Source organism: Crocodylus siamensis, chromosome 11 (genome assembly GCF_052110815.1).
Source record: "Crocodylus siamensis isolate JL-2025a chromosome 11, ASM5211081v1, whole genome shotgun sequence".
NCBI classification, from domain to species: domain Eukaryota; kingdom Metazoa; phylum Chordata; order Crocodylia; family Crocodylidae; genus Crocodylus; species Crocodylus siamensis.
Window position 1 is genome coordinate 1144088 of NC_143405.1, and position 24703 is coordinate 1168790.

A 24703-nucleotide genomic window follows, 5' to 3' on the forward strand; every position below is an offset into this window, starting at 1 on the left:
TCCCTGTTCCTCACATCTCCTCCCTGCAAACACCATGGTTCTTTCCCCTAAAATAAGTCTTCAGTTCTTTATTTGCCTAAGTGCCTATGGCCAGTTTGTTGCAGTGGGAGCCAGGTGCTTTAAAGGACAAAACACAAATAGCAGGCACCAAATGGCCATGCAGTGAGAGTCCCCACCACAACCTCCAGGATCGCCAGCCCCACTTCTGGCACCCATATCCTCACCACTAAGGAAATTCAGAAACATCAGAAACCCACTGATGAGAGCTTGCTCCATGGCTCCAGTGCCCCAAGAAAGAGGCAGTGCGTGAAACCCAGTCCACCCTGTACTGTAGCTGGTAGAAGCAGGAAGTTAAGACGAGATGTCCCATCAGGCAGAATGCAATGTGAAGGTGCCTGAAAGCATCAGCCAGAGTCCAGGGCACCGGGTCCATGTACATGCAAAACCCACATGCGGGCTGCCATGTGCACAGTTCCAAAAGTAGCACGAGGCCAACAAGAACCAGCTTCCTCTTTGTTCTGGTGTTGATTTGGGGAATTACCCAGAGAAGAAATACGGGCTTTGAAAGCCACTCCACTTGGCCCCGGATTCAAACATTTCATTCAGAGGATTTGATTTCACTTGGAGGTAAAACCCCTTCCTTCCCCCATGTCTTGTTTAGAAATAGTTTATAAATATCGTGTTTCACTTAATTACATTTTCCAGATTATGTGCATCATTTACATGATGGGCAATTATTTTAAATCATGCAGTAATGATTCTATAAGACAGGCGAGGGGGGTGTGATAGCACATGGGCCTCACGCTGCCCCTCTGCACAGGGGCGAAGCTCCTCCCCAGTGACCAGGCAGGCTGCAGGACTTATAGCCATGAGACAGCCATTTCCAGGGAGACAGAGGAAGGGGACAGCCAGAAGGTCAGAGGCCATAAGAGCAATGCTTTCTGATCCGACGCCATGCAGCTGGAACCCTGCAGCCCTGCTCCAAAGTGCAGCCAGCTCTCCTGGCCTTGCTGTATGAGAGGAGAGTCAGAAACTCAGGAATATCTGTGACTAAAGCAGCTTCTAACACAATGGGGAATAAGGCTTGTTTGGCTCCAGAGTATTAGGTCTAATTGCTAGCACATGATCTTCGAGCTGGCAAAAGCAGGACTGGGAGAACTGTGCCTTTCACATTTTCCCTGCAAGCGGCACATGAGGATCTGAGAACGTAACCTCTCCAGGGCCGTGGGGGTCTCAGCACCAGGTGAAATCCCCCTGAGCAGCTAGCCAGGTTCCTACTGCCTACAGGTCTCCGGCCAAACTGGAGGCCTACTCAGGTAGCCAGCTGGCATACATCATGGCAGGCGTGCACAGGAGACATGTAGGAAACGGCAGGGCCCTGCCTCAAGAAAAGCACGCAGCACCAAAGCCCCTGTGCACATCAAGTCAGGCTGAGCTTCTACCATCAACCAGATACAACGCAGCAGGGATGACACTGAATGGAGGGTGTCGTGCACCCCAGCAACAGTCCATGAGTAGAGCTGTGAGGCATGCAGCTCGTTAGCACGCTGACGACTGGGCTCCATGCCAGCAGCGGGGAGGCCAGTGTGGGCACCACTGCACAGCCAGGTGGGAGAAGGGACTACTGTGCAGGGACCGGAAAGAGAAGAGCCCAAAGCCACATGCTGCGTGGACAGCGAGAGGCAACCAGGCCTATATCCCCAAATCTCAAGCCCCTTCTCTAGCAAAAAGTGCGGGGGCCAGGGGGTCTCTATCACACTGAGCCGCCCCCTGGAGCTACTCTTAGCTGTGCTCAGGGGGGAGTTGCTTGAGGCAGTGCAGAGGGAGCGTGCGCTAAGTCCGTCAGCTCAAAAACGTGCCCCGAGATTTCCCCCCTCTGCGTTCCCAGTATGTCCTGTGTCCTACGTTCCTGCTTCTGGATGGCAGCTGCCCAAAGCAGGCAGCGTCCATCTCTGTCCTGGGCAGCACCAAGCAGGGGGCTGACAAAGAACATAGCAGGGGGCAGCAGTTACACACCGTTCTGCAAGCTGTTTCAGCATGTATCTTCTAAGACAGGCTGTGTGGCTATTTGGGGGCAGTATCATCTTGGTGGAGGGAGCTGGTGCAAGCAGCAGGGGCTCTGCTGTCCCTGTGACCTAGCTGGAGTCAGTACCTGGTGCAGAGCACCTTCCTGGACACCAGGGTCTGGCGGAGACCCCCGGAGGAGGGGGATCTGTCCTCAAGCCCCACACTGATTTCTTCTCAAAGAGGAAATCCAGGCCCAGAGACCTGCTGCTGGCTGGCATATGGGCAGCAATATAAATAAAAATAACAGTGGGATGCAGGGCCTGGGCTCACAGCAGCAGCACATCCAAACAGCACACATCTGGAGCTTTAGTAATTCAACATGTATAGTGACTCTCAGCCTGAGGGATCCCAAAGAACTGTGCACACGGGGTGTGCATGTGTGTCAGAGGAGCAGACTGCAGCTCCCCAGAGTGGAGTCCATCGCCAGGACACTAATGCTGCCCCCAGGCTGTTATAAGCAATTCCTTGCACCCTCTGTTAGCCAGAGCGGCGAGGGCTTTGTCAATGAGGCGCGTGCAGCTGAGCAGAACTCCCTAGGGCCACACGTTTGCCAACTGAAAAGGCAGCAAAAATGGCACCCCCTGTTTCTGGGGCTGCCCCAGCAGAGATACCAGGGCACTGGGTAGGAAGAGTGGTTTCTCTCATCCTGGAGTCCATGCAGGTTGCGCTGGACCAGTGGGTGGTCATGGGCTCTCCTCACCAGAAAGAAACTGATACACCTGTGGGATGTTCACAAATACAATCCCAATTACTGGAGACTGGTGGATTTGCAAGGAAACACTGCAGAGATGTGGCCCCTGCAGGGGCAGTGACAGAGAGGTCATGAGCTGCACGGAAAAGAGGGCATATCGCTGGCACCAGGAGGGAGATGAGTTAACAAGCCATTCCACCTACATCTTCTCCAACCAGCTAAGCCTGCACTAAGAGATGGAAAAAGTCCCCCACTACTGAACAGCCTGCGTTGCTTTCTGCAACACCCAAAGAGGCCCCTCACTGGCGCAGGGGCCAGGCTTCAGCCTGCTGGCTTTGGTAATTCTGGTATGGGGCAAAGCAAAGGTTAAATAAATGCATACATGTACACACACACGCACAGACAAGTGCTACTCTTGGGTGACCCAGATTCCTTGGGCGAGCACGTAGAGTCCTGCACTGCTGCTTTGGGGAGCTCAAGCCCAGACCAGCCCTGCCCACAAAGTGATCAAACATTCACTAATAACCTGGGGACGAGAGAGCGGCCTCTGACAAATGTCCCATGAGACAAGTTGCTTACAGCAGTGTTCGAGCAAACCAGGCTGGCCCTTGGCAGCAGCCCTCCCAAGAGGGCTGCTGCAGTGTCTCTCTGAACCAGTGGCAAGCGTGCACTCACCTGGCAAGAGAATTCAGGCCTCAGTGCAATACTGCATCCCCACAGCTGCATCTCTTTTGGAAAGACAGAGGCCACAGCAAATTGCATCCCTTGCCCTGATGGCAACAGCTCACATGTCCTACCCTGATGGCCCAGCTTGAGGGAAAGGACATCCACTGCCTGGCAGGGAGCAGGAACATGGTTGGGAAGAGGCCCGGCAGAGAAAGGTTGGGATTGCTCCTATGCAAAGCAAAAAGGGCCCTAGCCTGTTTGCTCGGCAGTGGCCAGGCTGTTGGTTACCTTGGTGCTGGCCTTGGCAGCATAAACTATGTTGTTGGACCCTCCTGGGACAGCTCACACTGTCTCTGGGAAGAGGGAGAACCAGATCTGCTGCCGCCAGCCATGCCAAGAGGGAAACCCTCTGGCTGTGCCCTTTCCCACAAGGAAGATCGAGAGCTGTTTCCTTGGAGGGAGAGAATGTGACACCCTGTGGGCCTGCCAGTCTAACAGACGCCAGGGCCAATTTATTGCGGAGACACTTTCTGGCTGCTCTTTTCCCTGTAGCCAGGCAGCGACCCTGCACGCAGCGACAGGGCTGCTATGCAGGGCCGAGGCCTCAACCCCTCCCCAAGCCACACAAGGGAGAAGGGAGGTGGGCACTGCCATGGCTGCTCCTTGCCTGCTAGAGATGCCCCTTTTCTTTCCAGCCCAGGCTGCTCTGTCCAGGTGGGTCTCCCTGGTCCAGGGGGATTTGGGATTTTCAAGCACTTGGTTGTGCAGTGGGTTTCCCTCATATGCAGTTAACCTGAGGTGCTGATTGCCAGAGCCACGCTGGCTTCAATGCAGGCTGCAGCGCATGGCCCTCTCACAATCCAGTCCTGGGGACAGCTTTACCTCCTACATGCACAGAAGCCACCCCAGTGCCTAGAAAGAGGTGAAGTTGGCCCAGTCCTCCAAAGCCCAGGAACTCAACATACCACCCTGAGCACCCGGCACCTTGCCTGTGAGCTGGTGTGCTCCCAGGCAGACAGACATAGTGCCCCATCACGCAGGGCTGCGTGTCCAGCTGGTGGAGAGCCCCGAGCTGCACAGTCCCGCAGCTTCAGTGGACCAGCTCCTCACTCCCTGTGCTTGCAGGGAGGAGCTGTGCGGAGCTCCCGCAGGCTGCTATCCAGGACCTGCACCGCTGTGTTGGGTGAAGCGGTGCCTTTCCGTGCAGCGGGGTGGCGGTTCAGGACCTTTGGAGCAGAAAGGCACAATGTGCCTGGGAATCATGGAGAGGCCAGGAGCTGCCCGGAGAACTGGTGAAAATGCACCCAGGTCATCTGGAAACACCAAGCAGAGGCGGGTTATTCAGATCCCTCTTTGGAAGATGACATGATTTTACGAATTATACAAAAGCTGGAATTAACCCACGGGGCAGGAATGTCAATGCCGTCAGGTATTTCCTGCTGATCAAAGTTTGTCACATGGCGGGCAGAGACCTGAGAAGTCTCATCTTGGCTGGGCACGATGCTGACAGGAACAGCGCAGGCTGTCCCCGGGGGCTTCGCACAGTAGCCCCAACTCGAGACCCTTCCCCGGTAGGCTATGCTCATTCAGGCCTTGACGTGACACTCAGCAAAAGCTCTCGCTGCCAGCAGGAGTGCGGCCCGGGTCTGGAGTTCTGGGTCCGTCTACATGACAATCCTATTTGGGAAACCTGAACGCATGTCACGACCCGGCCTCCGCTCCCCTGCCAGGCCCAGTCACAGAGCTGGCAATAAGCATTTATCCAAATCGTTATCTGAAGCTATACATAGATCAGCAGTGAGCTACAGGAAGCTTAATCCAGGAAATGACCTTTAAGAGGGAAATAGCGAGTAGAAAATTTATCATGTAGAAAATGAAAGGTAAAAATAAAATCTGCATCTCTACATTTTCTCTCCTTTCAGAGGTCGGTGTCTGGTTTACCAAGTGCATTATATACGTTTACATTCCTATAAAAGCAAGTGCTCCTCGGAGGAGCTGTTTTGGTAATTCACATTTGCATTGTGTGTAGCTATGATAAATAATAAATATGCAGCTGATAAATGGTAGCGCGCACTTGGAAGACCTATTTTTTATTGAATGGCTGACTAAATACTCATGTAAAAGTCATAACTTGATGCTTCTCCTGCCCTGGGGCTGCAATAATTTATGGCAGTAATTTATGCACGCCCCCCTCTGCAAGGGGACAGCTTGATACACTAGACGTGGGACGGCCCCTCCTCCGCGGAGCTGGCTCCTCCCTCCCGGACCCGCACACCTCGTGTGTGCATCATTAACAACTGCCAGGTGACGTGACAAAGACCAGGGTCCTGATGAATCGTGGCCCAAGCGGGAAGGGGGGGGAGAGCAGGGCTGTCGGGCCGCCCCCTGTGCTGCAGGCCTGTCCTGGGGTTGGGCTCCCTCGTGTCCTCAGGACAGGTGTGAGGGACAAGCCACCCAGGGCCCTGCAACCCGCTGGCCATCCTGACTCCTCCACCTCTGGCCACCTTGGCTTCTAGCCCTGCCTCCGGTTCCCGGCCCGGCTTGTGCCCGGTAGGCTTTGCATGAGCAGCTCTGTCAATCACTGCTCAAACGGCTTCGTGCAAAGCCTGCTGGGGCATAAAAGGCACAGAAGCTGTCTGCCTGAGCTGGCACGGTGAGCACCAGCTGTGGGGGAGCTCAGGTAGGGGAGATAAGCTGCTTTTGAACTGGCTGCAGAATCCGCAAGGTGGTGCCATGCTATTTAGGCTGGGGCTAGTTGCACATATGCACACACTTCCTGAGCATGCATGTGCTCTGCCAGGGTGCAAACCTCTGTTACTGGATCCAGGCAGGAGTCTGGTCTTGCTTTTTGCCTTGGAAGCAGCTCCCAAGGAGTGGCTCACTGCGCTGTCTGCATCATGGGATAAACACCCATCCCTATGCTGTAAAGATGATCCAGGGGCCTGGCTCCTTGCACATCTGCCAGAGTCTGGGGTGCAGGATCCAGCCGTACATCTAGGGGCAGGTAGGGCCCCTAGAGCAAGCATCCCAGACTGCAGTTTGCAAAGGGATCCACGACCAGTGCTCATTCACTTGACAGGGGACCAAGGACGTGGTTTTTAGATGCCTTTAGATCTGCAGTCACCTGAATCCTGCAATGAGGAAAGAAGCACAGCCCAAACCTCATCACTCGCTTGCTATTATAAAATTGTTTCTTCTCGATCCATCCTCAGCTAAGAATCCAGTACCGCTTAAGCAAAGGCATGTGACAAAATGGTTTGTAAAACAAAGGCCTTGACAGCCAGGTAGTCCAGCCGGGGATGCAAACACAGTCATGTCCACTGTCTTAACCTGTGTACTAAAAATCTGCAGAGAACAAAACTACCTCCTTGCTCGTGCCGCTCAAACCTCCCAAACCCGAGCCGCCCCCTCGGGCTCCAGCTGGCAAAGGGACTGATTGGGGCAGGAATCTGCAGAAATCCATACAAAGCAATATTCTGCCTTCGATAATTTAGGGGCAGCCATGATAAGCACTATTTGTACATGACAGTCATATGAAATAATAAACCTTGCTAGCTATAAACATTACCAAGTTCTGACACTATTGATTTATTATGTCTAACAGTGACATCAAACCGAACAACTGACAGAAACAATGTTACAGCTTTAAGAGCAGTTTGTCAACGATTAATTCTGCCAAACGGGGTTTAGTTTTATGCTGGGACTGCTTGTCTAGCAGTTGTCAATCCGAGCAAAAATTACTACTGCCACGCGTCTGCTAACGCCAGCCCGAGGCACCGCTCCGCTAGCCCTCATTACCCCTATCACTGCAAATACAGATGCAAGGCCAGTCCCTATTTAATATGCATGTTAATTATGCAAATTATTAATTGGGCTGGTGCTTGAGGACTTGTGTTTATGCCCAGATTAGAGTCAATAACTGTATCACACAGCATTTTAAGCCTGACCTGTGACAGAAATAAAGCTGTGCTGAAAGCGACATTTTCTGCTATCTCCTCCGAGCTGCGGCTCCTCTCCTCGCAGGCTGCACTCTCTGCCGACTGGCTGCGGCTCGGGGCTCCTGTGCACATGCACAAAGGATCCGTTCCTCTGACCCGCTTGCCCCAGCTAATAGTTTGTTGCCACGCGCACGGCGCGATGGGCAGTGTTTTCTCCAGCACATACCGTGCAGTCAGCACTTCCAGCCTTTTCCACCTATTTTTATGGCCATTTTTCTTCCAGCAGGACCATGGTTTTGTCCTATTTATATTACACTGTCAATAAAAAGTGTATGACACGATATTATATGTAGTAAATTTGTTTGATTTTTTTTTTAAATCAAATAGATTTAAACCTGCAAAGATAGAGGGTAAAGCTATAAGGCTTTTCCAATTAAAATTTACAGCAGACAATGTTGTAAATTTTATACAGTTGTAATGCTTGCTGCAGTTGTACTGAAATGGGAACTATTGATCAGTCTGATTTCCCAGGATACACGAGGGGGAAACAAGGCACTGCACGAGCAGAAACAAAACTTTCATTTGTAAAGCCTTCCATTATACTTTACTGCCCTCATTTGGTTCCAGACGCATCTCTCTAAGCAGGAGAATAAGGTCAGCGTCTCTTCCCCACAGAACAACACGGCGGAGCAGAGCAGGTCTCCAGCAGCCCCACAGAGACCCCCTGCAAGGGGACGTGCTTCTTCCCAGTCACCTGCCTGCTGGGGGGAGCACACAGCCCGGGGAGGGGGAAGGTGTGTCCAGCACCTAAGTGCACACCACTGCGGATGCAGCAGGGGGGCACACGGGCACCGGGAAGACAGCTAATGAGCAACGGGTCCTTGTGTTTTAATGAGGGCAAAATTTACAGTATCAAGACTGATTTCATTGATAGACCGGGCCCGGCAAGCCATTTACAGGGAAGGCAATGTGCATTGTGTCCGGGTTGACGGCAGTTTTACAAAGAGATTCGATTACGGTCTGTCCGGCAGGGTTTGAATAGGGACGGTCCTGCCTCAGGCAGGGGTTGGGCTAGCTGTGACCTCAGGAGGTCCCTTCCAGCCCCGCTGCCCTACGATTGCTATGAACCACCGCATGCCTCGGTGTGTGTCGAACCAGCCCAGTGTTCACATATTTATCCCTGAGTTCGCCAGCCTCGAGGCACCACTGAATGCGGGGGCCACCATTTCTTGCCCACCTCTCAGCACAAACGGCAGGGGAATAGGTGGGGAAGAGCTCCGTGGACGAGTGCAATTTCAGAACAAGAGAGAACGCCAAAGAAAAGGCCTGTCCCTTCCACACTCGCACCATGGGCTGGAATCATGGCCCTGAACCATGAAAAACTCGAGCCACCAAAGAGTCTCCTGGCAGGCGGACATCCTGCCCACACCACCCTCTCCTGCAGCAGCCCCCAGCCTCTGCCTGGCCATTAAGTGAGTACCCACTGGGGAAATTTGGTCCTCAGGGCCCATTCAGGCCTCAGTGTCTCAGCCTGAGCTGCCAAGGTGAGTTACTCACATTGATCGGGGTTGTGCTGTGAGATGCCAGCCACTGAGCCACGTTTATGCCACAAGAGGCCCCCAAGAGAAGCTCTTGGCTCCTTCCCACCTGCCACGGGTGAACCTGTGAGGTGGAGGTGAAAAGGCAGTACTGGGATTTCCTGTGCCTGTCCACAGCCAGGCTCTCCGCAGCCCCCACCTGCCACCAGGCATGCCCATGCTCTGGCAGTGCCCCAGCTGCTCCGCACAGCCGATGAGGAACGTCGTGGGTTGTGGGATCTCCCAGGTGAGAGGCTCAGGGGAAGATCCCAGGGAAAACCATTCCTTCCAAACACATTAGCGTAAAGATGGAGGCCAGGTGTCAGAGAAGACATTGCTGGTGCTAAAGCAACTGCACCCCAGCGAGCCAGAAACACCCAGTGCTTCAGATGCGTCTGCAGGCAGGGGCCCCTCGACCTGTGCTCCCCCCAGATCTCACCAGCTGGACAGGAAGCCTGACATGGGGTTTGGATGGGGCAGCTCCAAAGAATGTGCCAGCGCTTGGTGCCGTGAAGCGTTTGTCCCCACTGGAGGTACCTGCTCAAGACACTGCTTTTCAGTGAGGTGTGAACCGAAGCGGTGCTGCTGGGCATCGCTCTCCTTGCAGTGAAGAACTGGAGCAGTGTTGCTGGGTATCATTAAATAGCTTTGCGGCAGAGACCAGGCACTATAGGAACCGACTACCACACCAAACCTAGGAATACAGTTCCCCACAGCACTCGGCCTTCTGAGCTTTTCGACCTCTCAGTGCTCTTCCCAGGCAGGGCAAAAACACCCTGCTCTGCTGTGTTGTGCAGCCCAGCCACAAGCCTTCACCGCCAGCGGGAGGAAAACCTGGGGAGCCTGGCTTGCACCGCACAGCCTGCAGCCCTGCACCCCTCCACCAAGGCCTGCAGTCTCCCCCGGCTCCCAAGGGCAAGGGCACCAGAGGTCTCTGCCCTGAATTTTGAACATGTCACTCTATCACCCTCCTTGCTACGCATTGCCAGGTGAGCACTGAGACGCTGTCTGTGGCCTATGACACTCCATGCCCGGCAATAAATAACAAGGTGCAAACATTCATTTAAAAACTACTGGTATTTAACATGATGACGAGCAGCTCAGCCAGGATGTAAAGGTACCGCTTGCTTTTCCTGTTCACTCCCTCAGTTTTTATCAAGTTTCAGCACAGGAGGGGAAAAAAAAAAAACCCCTGTCTTTTCTGGAGCCCCATCCATAAAGGTTTCTGATGGAAAGGCTGGCACGGCTGGAACTGCAGCATGTCACCCAGTTCTGCTACTCTGTACTAAGACCATTTACATATGAATTATGGCCCCCTTCAGATTAAAAATACAAGGTATTCTTTAATTTACACACTTCCCCCGACTGCCTCCCTTTATTGCAGCCCAATGATTTTGCAGAGTCCTTGACAGTGATGTTCCCAGGAACGTACACAAGCTACAATGGGCTCAGGCAACACTAGAGGATTCCTTGCCGTGAAGCTCTCTGCTTCTCCTCTACACATTCGCCGGCAGCTTATTATTCAGCTGAAAGAGCCTCCCTCTCCCTCCCTCTGGGCACACAGTGGATCCAAAGTGCAAACATCTTGGAGGGCATGCTGAGAACCAGAAACTCGGTGCACACATGGCTCCCAGGGCATGCGGGATAAAATGCACTCCTTGAGACCAGCTGTATAGTGAACTAAAAATCTCCTGTGTCACCTGCTAGAAATACCATGGATTCGAAACACAAACAATAAAACCATTGTTAAGTTAAAAGAAAAAAAAACCCAGACAATGGATGATCCCAATAATGGGAAAAGATAACAAAGACCCAGGATCCTAGCATCTGGCACTAAATGCACTTTTCTGTAAACTGAATGGTGGTTTCCAAAACTGCTCCAAGCATCATTCCTTTGCCAAGGCAGTAAACAGCTTTTATCAGCAATAATGATGGCATAATCCCAGCTAAAAAGGAAAGTAACATATGGCAGCAGCCCTACAAATACCATCCCAACAAAGTAGGGGGCATTTTTATTACAGCGTCCACTTGCAGAAAACCTGCCAGACTACTACTCTCTTTTCTCCTCTCTCTCTCTTTTTTTTTTTTTACAGGTTATCATCTTCGCTGTTTGAGCTGAATGTGGCATTTGGGAGTTTTAAACTAATGAGTTCATTTTTCTAGGAAAAAAAAAGGGGAAGATTCCCAGAACTGACAGATGACAACCACCTAGCACAAACAGTCTCAGGAAATGTACATATGTGCTTAACACAGGGCCTTGGAAAAATGAATGCTGCAGAGGTGTCATCGCCGTCCAAGGGTTGTGATATAGTTGAGTGCTGAGCATTAGGGCTGTGGCTCTTTGCTAAAAATGATGTGGGAGGTAATACTCCAGGTGCAAAATAAATAGTGAAACAAAAGCTCCGCAACATTATGTAGGAGCGTGCTGGTACCCAGCCCCTTCTAAATCTTTACCAATTTGTTCACAATTTGTATTCAGTCAACTTAATATTATTAGCCGTTTTTGGAAAACGGCAGGCGTTCTGATTTATATTTCTGGACTTCACCTTTGCAAAGAACTCATTTTCAGGGGAAGGGTCCATTTACCAACAAGGTGGAAAACATGATGCCCCAATAAAAATCCCATGCAATGGACTAACGAGTCTTTTCTTTCCATTGATGAAACAGTGGCAGACTCTTCTCTTCCTTTCTCCAATGATTCTCTGCAAATACTATCTCAAAATAATGAAGTGATTCTGATCTCAGTTTTAGATCTGTAATCTCATCATGCAATGATTTGAAAACATTATGATTCACTAATTAACATGCTAATTATTTTGCCCTATACATTTGCCATGATGTTGTACAATTAAACATACAGTACAAACCTTTGTTTACTCCATGCAAATGCGTTCGCTGATTGGAGGCTGACTGAAAAAAAGTGAAAGAATGCCCTAATATTTTTTTGACATCTTTACCTATAAATATTTTTTCAGACTGAAAAATGTATCTAATAGCTCCACTCACTGATGTGCACTGCAGTTTACCACAGTGTCTATATTTCTGTTGTCAGTTTTACAGTATCTCCCTTCATTAAACCTATCAAGTTTTCCTTTTGATCATGCAACCAAGGCCAGAAGACAGATATCTTCCTGGAACAGAGCAGTCTGCCAAGCCTTTCACAAGACCAGCTTTAACCTCCCTATTGATTTTTTCAACACTGCAGCCATTCATTGTTTGTGACATTTGGCTGTCGGCTCTTTAACACCCTTCAACCAAATCAATTTCATATTTTTGTCAATGCCCTGCTAGAGGATGAGCAAAATAGGAAGAGACTTAGCATGATTTAGAATGTTGATTTTCTGGAACAGTTTTATCTGTAGTTTTTACAAGGCTTATAAAGTTAATTCAACGTGTTTATCTAAGCATATGTAATAACCAGGGAGAGAAGAGGCACCAGAGCTAACCTGCAAGTTCCCCAAACCTAATTCATGGAAGACGCTGAATGATTATATCAACGTCAATGAAAACAAATAGGCAGCCACGTCCGGGCTCTGGGCTCAAAATAAAGACCGATCAGCTGGTTTTCAACCCCGGCCCAAGAGGCAGGAGACAAACCCAGACTCCTGCTGACTAGTAGCACAAGGGCTGGCCCTCTGCCCCTGGTCAGGTGACTGCCGATGAGGATCCTCTCGGGGACCTACTTGCCCAAATAACGATTCCACATGTGGCTTGTGGGAGGAAACGGTGAGCCCCCAGAAGAGAGCCAGGGCAGTGTCCCCAGAAGGTGTGTCCCTGCAGCACTGCTACTAGCTCAGGGTGAAGGGGCATGTCCCCCCTACAGCCAAGGAAGTGACTCATGGCGAGGGAGGCAAAGGGAAGGTGTGTATGCTGGCAGGAGGCTGGACACAACGCCAGCATGCTACAGAGCCCGCGGGGAGGTGTCCATGCTGGCCAGCTCCCTGGATGCCCAGTCCCTGCTGCAGATCCCTTGGGAGCCGAACCAGAAAGGGTCGGTGCTGAGCCTCAGTCAGGATGGATGTTCAAGTCCCGGGACTGGCTGTGCATGCAGAAGGCTGGGCTTTGTCTTCTTCCCTTGAAAGGCCATTTCTCTCAGGCGGAGCACAGCTGCCGCACAAGGTCCCGATGGGGCATCCTGCCCTCCCATCGAGTGAGGCCTGGAGGCCGGGAAGCCTCTGAGGACACCTTCTGAGCCCCAGACATCATCACGCTGAGCACTCGGGGTGCAGAGACAGGCATGTTTGCCATAGGTGGCAGTGCCATGAGCGTGAGCTCCACACGTGCCCTGTAGCTCATGCCCAGCTAGGCCAAGTCTCACATGATGTGTTCGTCTGGCAGGCCTGAGCCATCAGAAACCCAGATGAATAGCCTGACAGCCCAAGCAGCTTCCCTGGAGGCACCATGAAGTAATATGTATCCAGGACATTTCTGGGAGGGGTGTTCACAACACAACGGGCTGTGCCCACGTGTCCCCCATGGGCCTGCCTGGATGTTCTTCGTGCTGCCAGGCCAGGAAATACCCCTGCAGAAGCAGTTATTGAGGGCAGGGCTCTGGCTCATGCTTCTCACAAGCCTGCTGCTGTCTCTCACCCAAGCACACACGGAGACGGCACCCTGGGCTCCTCCTGTCTGCTACCCATGACATGAACGTTCCCCTCCTGCCGTACACCCAAGCAGAGACTGCCCTTCCCCATCACGCTCCTCTCTTCTTAACTGCTGATAAACTGGTATCTCCTCTTTAGACCAGGCGGGTTTCAAGAGCACGAAGGACAGTGGTGGTATGTCATTGCATTGGAGATGGAGCAAGAAAGAGGGACACTGTGGCTTGCCCCACGCCAGCCCTGGCAGAGGCTCAGGTGTAGGACAGAGACACAGAAGCATCTCCACCCTCATCCAGCCTCCCTCTCTGACTCAGGTCAGCAGCAAAGCCCAGCCAGTCTCCCTTCTGCTAAGTGGGGACACCACTGCCCTGGGAGTACATCAGGATGGTGAGCAGCTCTGAGCGTGCTGTGCACTTGGACACAAAGCATTTGTGCTGTGCAGGCCTGCACCTGGACCCAGCTGGCTGCCGTTCTCAGTGTGGCACTGGATCAGGTTGTCTTGGGTCCAGTTTATTTGTGAGCCCTTGTTCTCCAAGCCTGGGCACCTGGACCCCAGGCCAGCCCTTTGCTCAGAGGCCCCATCGGTCAGTGCAGAGTGTAACATGGTTTTTAAAGGGGTAGTTTTAGTCCTGGGGCTGAGGAGAGAACCCCCCAGGTACGACCTCCATGAGGACTGTCCAACTCGGGCCCAGGCGGCTCTGTATCAAAGGGCCCTGGTAGGAAGCAAGTTTGAGAAACCAACAGTAAAAATAGTTTGAGCTCCCACAGCTCCATCCCCAGGGGACAGGACAGAATGTGTTTAAAACACTGCGCTTAAAATAACAACACAAGAAGGTCCCCCGCCTGGTAACCCATTTTACCAGGTTCCTTATTTTGAGAAGTTTTCAAAAACTGTTTTAAACACGTGATCCCCCCCCACTCCCTGGGGATGGAGCCAGGATGGCTGAGCCCAGATTTAAAATCAAGTTCTCGGGATGCTTTCTCAGCATGGCCTCACAGACAAAAACAGACAGACTGGACCAGCAGCTGTCAGGGCAAAATCCTAGAACTCAAGGGTGCACTAAGCTGCAGGCAGGGCAGGGTGGGTGAGTTCCCCTCCACTCTGCATGTACCTCTTGCTCATGGCAGCTGCAGCCCACTTGTGCCACTTGCTTGGTGTGTTGAGGCCCCCAGACCTGCAACTGTTCCTGCCATTTCCCTCTACTCCCAACTAAGCAGAGCCAACATGTGGCATGCAGGGGCATGGAGCCACAGCCACCCATATTCAACCCATGCATCCTTCAGCCCCTGCAGAGGGAGGCCCGCAACAGCTCAGCTCTTAGCCATTGCCACTGCACGCTCCAACCCCCTCCAGGCACGGTGGCTGCCCCATGTAATAATCCTTCCTTATGGGGTCTTTAATCAGTGCTGCTTTCCAGCAACACGACTCAAAAGTGTGTTGAATGAGGGCTGTGTCTGGCCACTCTGAATAGTCATAAAAGCCAAGCCAAGCATCCGGCGCTGAAACTCTGAGCTCATATCTCCAGCCTCCAGAGCCAGTCTGCAGGGCCCAGTCACAAATGGGATGGGTGGTGCGTGCACGGAGAATGCCGTCTGCTCCACGTGCTGCCCAAGCGGACTCCTCCTCTGCTAGAAACCAGCAGACACTCTGATGCTGAGATGTCCAATAGGAGCCTTCTCTCTGGAGCAATATCTTAAACAGGAACATGGAAACAGAGAGAGAGCGGGCGCCACACCTGGGACTAGGAGGCATCACCCGGGAGCTGGCAGCACAGAGCAATACAAAGCCCAGAGAAGCTGGAGCAAGACGCAAGACCACTAGCCCAGGCTCAATGCCGCGCTGCGTTCACCACCCACATACTAGGAACTACCGTGAAGTCTCTCGTCTCCTGGAATCCCTGCCCACTGCTCTCTGCCAGGGCAGCCGGGCAGCAGCACTCACTTGCTTGGCCTCTCGTTCTCCTGCTTGCAAAACGCCTGGTCTCCGATTCAGAGATCTGCTCTTGCCCCATCTGACGTCTAGAACATACGTTCAAATGTATTTGAGTGTTAAAGCTGCCGGGGGTGGTGTAAGAGGACCCAGAAGTGCTCCCTCCCTGCAGCCCGGACTACTCCGTTATTCCTGCACTGTTGTTTTACAGCGGGCTTTTTCCTGCTGCGTCCCTGTGTCCTCTGTGTTTTCAGCTGCAGCGTGTTTGCTTTGATGGTGCCTTAACCCAGAAATAGTCTGCAGTTGTTTACCCACTGGTAGAGCTTCAAATATTATATTCTCACATTTTTAAATCAGTGCAGACACCTGAGACAAAAAGTGTCCCAAAAGCTGCCCACAAGAGCTACATGCTGGTCACTCTTTCTTGTCAAGGTTGATTTATTGCCTCCTTGCTGTTCAATTTCACATTTTGTCCTCATCATATCCGTGGCTCATGATCATTCTAGGCTGACCCTTGTAGGGCAGGCAGGGAATATTGATAAAACAATTATCTGTTAGCCGTTCATTTGATTTTCCATTTCAATTACGGATTGCACGAGGCAAAAGGAAAAAGATTGCATCATTGATTTTTCTACCTTACAACAGTAAAGAGTTGCTTTGATGGTTATAAAATGAATGCAACTCAACCATGCTTTTAAAGGTCATATTTTTTGTTTTACTGCATTTTTTTAAGTCCTAATATATGCAACTGTACAGGGAAAAAGAGCGTGTCGTCAGATCGGATAACTAGAGAAAAACCTGCACGTATCAGGGAAATACAGGTGGGGAGAAAAAGGCATGCTCTAATGTATTTACAATAAATCTGATTCTTCCCTAACAAAACTCTTCTGAATCATTTCACAGCTGAAACTGATCCGTGTAGTCAAACGCCTGCCTGCAAATGTTTCTCCTTGCATGGAGCTAAGGAGAATTTAACAAGCCATTCCTGGAAAAGTGGCCTCCTGCCTGATGACGAGCTCCATGCTCTGACTCTCGACTCTGCAGCATTATTGCACATTAAGAATTTGTTCGGTGCGTGCAGTATGCAGAGAGCTGTTGCAAAAAGAGATGTATTATCCCTACTAAACATAACTATGTTAAAACTTCACCTATCTGAAAGGATGATAATGTGCTATTGCTAGCCAGTGATCCAGGACGGTCACACTTGCACAGAAATGGTGCTGAACCTACTACACTTCATTACGGTTCAGTGCATGGTACAGCTCCAGGGGATTTTCACATGGCCGACCTTAAGAAAAGTTCAGCCTTTGATCAAGGTTTAGTGTTCCTGGAGTTAGCAACGGTACAGGAAAGGGTTTCCATTTTCTGTGCCATAAGGTGCCGATGTTGATCTCCTTAAAGCCCTAGAGTTTTCTTCCAAGACTGGATTACGCTCAGCAATTAAGGTAATGAACTAGCTGAGGTAACAAAGCATAATGATCTCTTTTGTCCTTTGAATTCTTATGAACTCCGCTCATTCACAATAGTCTGGAATGCAAAGCTTTCTCAAACACTGCGCGGCTTAAAACTATGTAAAAATGATTACTTCCATTATGCCTTCATGGTTTGACATTTTTAATTTAAACACCTGTAATATTTAAGCATACTTTTCAGAACCCAAATACCCACTCTCAAAGAATGCACGCTTACATTCTGGTAATATTTTGACATCTTATGAGTATTATTTTAATGCCTGAAAAGATAATGTGACGAATCCATTACAAATATATCAAAATATGTGTATGTGGGGCTGTTTCCTGCTTTCAGTTCCAAAACAGTGGATTTTTTTTTAAATGAGGCACAAGCATCTGAGAGAGCAGCAATATTGTCATTGTCACAAGGCAGCGTGTTGTGTTAATAATGGGAGCAGCCTAAGCACATTGTCTCTCCACGACATGTGCAGGCAAATGCAACAGAACTTTTCCTTCAAAGCGAGTGCTTTTGTGCTGTATTAAATGTCGCCTTCCAAGCTGCAATCCATTCCCAGGGCCAGGTATTTTTTTATGTAGCTATTTCACATTTTAAAAGGGTTTACTTAAGGTTTTATTTATTTATTTAGCAACATCTGGCTACTATTTTTACATTTTTTTCAAATCTTTTGCATGATATAAACCTTCTGCACTGCAGAATCCGCTGCACTCTGATCTTTCATCTTAACACATTTCCAGCCCCAAATTTCACTTCAATCTCACCTCATCTCTCCATACTACATTAACCCCTGGCAATTGCCTTCCAAATGACCCCATTAAGCTGTAATTGCCTCAGCAGGCCTGCACTTTCGCTTGTAATTCTGTACCTCTCATCTCCCAGACGTTCTCTCAGCATCATTTCGTGTTCTGGCTCCCTTCACTGAGCTCAGCTGATGACCTCGCTGCACCATGGCCGAAATGACTACTAAAAGCATAACAGAGACGGAATTCCATTACTTATTTTTAAAAGTTCTCTGGTGCCCTAATGTAATATTCTTTGGGGACTGTTGTCAAGGATACCGAGCACCAGCCATTAAAACCTTTTGTTTCCCAAGGCATTCTGTCTTTTATTAATAAATAAAGATAAAGAGAAGCTCATCCACCCTCCAGAAAGTCAGCGTGTGCGTGCTGGGGTCTGCTACAACTTCAATTCCTATTCTTCCCCCTATGTGTAGGGAACGGGCTGAGCCATAGTGAGGCATGGGGAAATCCAGGCTGGAAACGGCTGTGTGCTCTAGACGGCAAAACTACTACTACACCCAAATAAACTCAAGCCATTCTGCAGAGGATTTTGCAAGAGCAGCTCCACACAGTAACTCTCCTTCCTCTGACACATGCTCCGTTTCCCCTCTGTGAGGAAAATTAGGACTGAGATCTGAGAAGCTGTATGCATGGACACAGAACAGACCCCGGGTGAAAAACTAAAGCTATCATAGCCCACTGCCAGAGTGAACAGTCTATCAAGGATAATGGGAATCCCCAGTGGGGATGAGCAAACCAGCATGGAAAATGCTAGCTACTTCTCTAACTGGGCTTGTGGCTCCGGCATGTTGAGCAGGAATCTCCTCTGCTCACGGCCGTTGCGAGATGGTCAGGAGACATATATTTTAGATTGAAAATTAATTGGTACTGGATCCAAGCAAGCCTTTGTAGCAAGCAGTAACCTTTTCATTTTATGGTCATGACACTGAAATATTAAGAGCCCTCTTCTCCCATAAACTATATAAACAGAGGCGCTCTGAAAAATGGAGGCAGCTTTTTTCTGTGGCAGAGAAGGAGTTCTACTCTTAATTCATAATAAACCGCGGCGCAGCGGCAGGGAGGGGAGACAGATTCGGAGCAGGGAGCCGCCAGTGCTGGTGGGAACACTCCTTTGTTTTAACACGTTTGTGACAGGTGGGCCTGCGAGGCAGAACAGCGTGTGGGACGCGGCAGCCCAAATCCTGTGGGCTCCCTTGTCCATCCCCAGGGCACCTGAACGCCAGGGCAGCCTGGCTGCACCCGTCCTGCTCACTGATGTTTCAGGGAGACAAGTCAGGGATCAGCAAGGGGAGCCAGGGCCCTTACACACCTTCATGGGCCATGGCAAGAGTCCCTGTTTCCCAGACAGGGCTTGAAAGCCCAGCCCTCCTTTGGGGAGTGACTAATAACCCAGCACTCCACGCATGTTATCCCACAAATCGGCACACCTTACAGCTGCTATAAATGCCGCTTGGGATCTGAGCATTGAGCTGGCTCCTCTGACCTTCCCATTGTCAGTGAGAGGTGCGATTCTGCCACGGGAACTCGCCGTGGAATCGAACTCCCTGGTGGGGCTTGGCATGCCCAGCCAGCACATCTGACTGCTTACTCCTGCTGAGTAAGGAGGTGCAGGGTGACAGCGACCGCCACTGCACATGCACTTGGAGATGTCACACAAAAAGGAACTCAGAATAATACCAGGCACGTGCAAAGGTTGCAAGTCTTGAATGGCGGCTGAAATTCCTCCTCCCGGGCCTTGTCAGGCACCAGGGTGGCAAGGATCCTTCTAAGCAGCTGAAACAGCAGCTGGGTTTTTATACCACGCATTTCCCAGTCACAAGCGAGCCAGAATATTAACTACAGAGCAGGACAGTTTAGGGTCCCAGCTAAGAGTCCTGAGAACACGCCACATTTCTCCTTACTGCAGGATGAGGAAGGGCTGGATCTAAGGAAAGAGAGCTTCTGCACGCCGTGAGCCCCTGCACTGACGCCACCAACTTGCATGTGGCACGCAGGGAAACGGGATGCCCTGGCCACAAGGCATGCCAGGGTTCCTGGCAACAAGCAATGGAGTGCAGCACGGTGAGACAGACCAATGCCAGAGAACCAGTGCGGACAGACGGGTCTCTCCAGGCTGCCCCCAGCTCAGACGCCACACCCCCTCTGACATGAGACCGTCACAGGACCCCTTCGCAGGGCAGGAATGCCGTCGGTCTGACCGGCTCGCGGTTCTGAGATGCCAGGAGAAAAGATTTTCCCGAATGTGACATAAACTCAAGTTGTGGAGTGTTCCTGCTGGTGTGGCACCAGGGCTTGCTCCTCTCCTTTCCCCTGGCTGCATCTGAGCTGAATATTACAGCAAACAGCACAGCTCTATCTGTATTTATTCTACGCACTAGGCAGGAAATTTCCATTTCATGCATCGCTCACACTTTGCAGCGATTCCGCGGAGTCAGTGCTTACACTTAACATAAAACCAAGAGGAACTCTAATTGGTTTGTTGTTGCCATTGTTTGAAAATTCAGTTTAGGCTCATTGGGTGCGGATTTTGTTTGCTTTTCAGCGAAGCTTGTGGGAGTGCAGTGAACAGCAGCCGCGGAGCTGGAAACGGCTGTGCCAGGAGTCTGGTGGGGGCATTAGAAAAATGTCATCTCGTGTCATGGAGTCACTTTGTGCAGCAGGGACACAGCCATGACAACAACCACTGGACCCCACCACACCTAGCAGTTCCCTTCTCCAAGGTCCCACTGCATCTGCCGTCCGTCCCCGGCCTCTGCTTTGGGGCAGAGATCATCTCTATTTTGTGTTTTCCCCTGTGCTAGGCTATAACACCACACTGTAATTCGCTCCCACCGCAGCCAGGGGCCAAGAGTCGTAGATGTTTTGCTGGGGGATACACACATGGATCTCAGCAGGTCTGCGTTACTGGCTTAACCACGACTGAAATGCTGCACAGGTCTTCCGTGGCCTCTGCGGGGATTGGAGGGCTTTCTCTCTCTCTCTCAATGACATACTGAGTCCCAGAGATGGACACAGATGACTCACACATAACCACAGCCATTGACCTCAGGAAAGCCACAAAGATGTGAACAAATGGGAATCGCCAAAGGCAAAGTAGCTCCTTGCCCTGGGTTTTGCAGGATGTCTAGTGCAGCACCCAGACTTCTAGCTCATGAAGTGAACCCCAGTTAGCAAGAGGTGCCCATCACACCAGGACCTTGAGGAGAACAGCATGGTGTCAGCGCTAGAGCAGAGGCAAACAAAGACAAATAAGTCACACCCCAGGTCCCCTCTGCTCTCCCTAGGGAGAAGAACTGAGCCTGGGAACAACCTGGCCCTGGTATTTCTTGGCTCCCTGTGGGGAGCAGGATGAAACCTCTGCCCTCGCAGAACCAGGGAGGCCATGGAGCAGCAGGGAACCCACCACCATGTCCGGTGGAAGGGGGGAAGGAAGCACTGGTCGTGTGATCGGAATCTGAATGGGCATTTTTGGAGTACCCAAGCTGACTGGCATGCCGTAGAGAAGCCAATGTGAATGGCAGCACATGAAACGCTACTTAAAATCCCCGAGGTTTGACTTCATCATTTGGTTTTTTTATCCTTTAAACCTATGTCCTCACAACCGCCACTGCATGAAATGGTGGCTGGACAAATCAAGCTTAAAGCAGATAGGCCATCTGCGCAAGCCCACAAGAACACAGCTAATCTGATACGCACAGCACTGCTGCCAGTCAAGCAGGCCTTGAAAAGAAAAACAAAGGAGTTCCCAAAGCTTTAGGAGGAAATCTTCAACTTGGGAGAATTTTATATTTATTCCACAGACTTCCCCATCTGTGAAAATATTTCTGTGGGACATTTGAAGTGCCAGCTGCAGGAATGGGCTGCGATCATGCATTGCACATCTCCACTGTTCTGTGACTTTCCCATTTAAATAGGACAGTCGCAGGACAGTTCCAGCGTGCACCGGGGGAACTGGGGAACAGTCCCACAGCTGGTATTTGTATTTAGGGGGAGATGTTAGGAATGACAGCTTGATGGGACAAAAGACCCAGGCCTCCGACAGTGTTCTTTGGGCCCGAAACTTCTCCCAGTAACCTTCGTTGTGCCGCCATCTATCTGATATCTGTACGACTTGCTAGATACCCCAGCTTCCCTGCTGTGTTCAGCCTCAGAAGTCACTGGGATAACTGCAAAAAGGAGAGTGTGCTGGTAACACCCTTGATTTAAGTGCCAAGGACAGGATTGCTTTGACCCATAGATGATGGAACAGGATCCACAAGAGCAAAGCACAGCAGGCATACGAGTGGGGTGTCGGTGCCCGTACGTGCACACTCACACACACATCCCTCTCATGGCCACCATGTCTCCTTCCACTGCTTCCACGCTAGACACACAAAACAACCCAACCTCTGGACGTACAACTGCACATGGAGCCCCAAATACTACCAGCAGCTGTCTCAAAAGCTGTAAGTATCTGGCACAATTTCTGACTGCTAAGGAGAGTCTGGGTTGAGGGCTCTGAGGTCTTCCAGCCACCAGCTGCATGGGCAACACTGTCTAGAGAGACTGATCTGAAGAGCATGCTTCAGAGAAGGGTCCCCAAGGTCAGAAGGAAACATTCACTGTACTGAGAAATTAAACACTGGCTGTGTCCACTTGCGGGACAGTATTGCTGGTTTTCACAGTAGACCAGGCAAAGCCAGGACAAAACTCAGTACAGACCAGACCTGAGTCTATAGGGACTCAGTCAAATGCAGGAAATGCTGAGACAAAATCTCCCCTTCCACACTGAGTCCCATTGCAGCTGGAGCCCAGCATAGACAGGGAAGCAATAGCACATGCCAGGGAAGAGGCACACATAACCAGAGAGCAGCACTGTGCTACATCTTGGTACAGAAAGGAACCACAGACAACCCCAGCCCTCAACACTAGACAAACCCTAATCATTGGGCTCAGTGGCATGTACAGAGTCAGATCTCATGCACAGCTGGGCAGTCCAGATGCCAGGGGTGCCATGGGACAGATACTCAGTGTTCGATTCACCTGTACTGAAACTGAGGTGGGGCAAGCCCCATGGTAGAGGGGGCACTGGCAAGGAGGATGCGACCTTTCCCTTCTCATGTCAACCTCCTGACTGCATCACTGCAATGCAGTGCTACGGGGTCCGCAGCCCCCAGCCCTCCAGAGGCCGGGTAGACAGGCCTTGCAGCTGGGCCTGGGACATGGTAGATCTACATACGGCAATACTAATACAAGTGTCCTCTGTAAGTGGCCCTCATATCCAGACCTTGTCTCCCTAACAGTCCACCCAACCCAATCAGGGCTGGCTACAAAGTCCCCTGGCCCAGGCTGGTGGCACTTTCTGAGACAAGCTATTTTGCTGGCTCTCCCATAGCTCATGGATGGTGGTGCTGGCTTTGCAGCAAATGCACATTCAGGGAGATTTTACATTGGAAAAATAAATACTGCACATTACACCCCTGGTGAATCCCCAGTCCAGAGAGAGACCTTCTAAACCAGTTAGTTTGTATTAGAAAGGACACGTGTGATGACCGTGGTGTTGTGGAGTAACTTCTTTGCCTTAATGCTGTTCCTCAGAAACAGAGCTTTTAAGTACAAACCCATCTGTGCAAACTCCCAGTCATTTTTCTCGTGTTCTTCGGTTTTCATTGCTGATAGATGTGAGCAGTATTAATTTCAGTGCAGTGACAAATACAGCATCACTTTGCAATTTGACCCTGTTAGATAAGCTCCCTTGGTCCCAGGCGGACCCATCCCTCTCCTGCAAACTTGCCTCAGCTACAAACGAGTCCTACAATGCAAATGTCTCCTAAAAGAGAAATACTGAATGACAATGCAAATGCCTCCTAAAAGAGAAATACTGAATGCTGAGATGCAAGAAGGAATAGGACTAAAAAAAAGAAAAGCCTCCCAAGCAGTCTGGCCCCGGCACCCGGAGAGCAGTGCTCAGCGCTGCAGACAGACTGCGAGGACCAAGAGCACCGAAAGGCCCGGACGATAAACATTTCATCTGAAACAAAATATTCTTTTTGTAGCTAAAATGATACAAAGCAGAAGCTGACGATAAATTTTTCCTTTCAGTTTTAATCAGGCTTCCTGTTGTAAAAGCGCAGCAGACAGTGACGCGAGACACTGCCTCCCAACTTCGCTTCACCTTTGCAGTTCCACCAGGGACACCATGTCAAGATTGTTCAGCTTTTTTGATGAGTGCTGCGTGGGTAACTAATGTGTAAATGCAGATATGTATAGAAAGCAGTTTTGACAGTGATGTATTGCAACTGGTTCCAGATGTCGGCAAGGGATGCTTGGCCAGGCACCTGGGGCTTGCCTGCCACAGAGCAGCACCAGCACCAAGCCCATCTTCAAATAGATCACAAGGCTTTAACTCCCCAATTATAATCTTATTAAACAACCATCACTCGAGCTTCTGCTTCTCCTCGTCCAGGATGACTACAAAATATCTCTGTGTTGTTGCTCACATTTTAATTTTAATTAAGGGGAGATAAGCTGCAATGTGAAGCTTAGCATTAAGCCCAGCAGTTTGGCTGTCAACGGAAGACTTAAAAGCAAGCTGTTGAATCAGTCAAAATTAACCTGATATTAATGTTTAACTTAATATATCCTGGTATTTCCATGTGTGCATGGGTATGCATGTATATATTATACACATATATGTGTGTGTACTTACATATAAATATGCACACACACACAGGAACAGCATTAATCATGACTGCCCGGGCTGAATGTTTCATGATATACCCCCTCATTACTAAAGTACACGTTGTGATTCTCAGCAAACAGTACATTCCCTATGAAGATCACTCGCAGGTAGTGGATTTCAAAACAACCTGCTGTGGAAGCTGTTTTAAATGAGAAGCTGGGAGCTCTGTCCTGACCGACTGCACAATCCACTGGAAATGCATCTGCTACAAAAACACCGTGCCAAGCTGCAGGTTGTATCAG

At 50.5% G+C, this 24703-nt stretch overlaps 1 protein-coding gene across 4 annotated transcripts in view; it reads right to left on the reverse strand.

Annotated features, from left to right (window-relative positions):
* The window catches only part of PBX3 (PBX homeobox 3), a 127091-nt gene that overhangs the window by 58679 nt on the left and 43709 nt on the right, over window positions 1-24703 (reverse strand). The window contains exon 2 of one of the 4 annotated variants that reach the window (XM_090021271.1): window positions 17806-17903. The exons of the other annotated variants lie outside the window; for them this stretch is intronic. Within the exon in view, the coding sequence (XP_089877397.1) occupies window positions 17806-17812 (7 nt within the window). The 5' untranslated portion in view covers window positions 17813-17903. The remainder of the gene's footprint in view (window positions 1-17805; window positions 17904-24703) is intronic. 4 annotated transcript variants of the gene reach the window in all.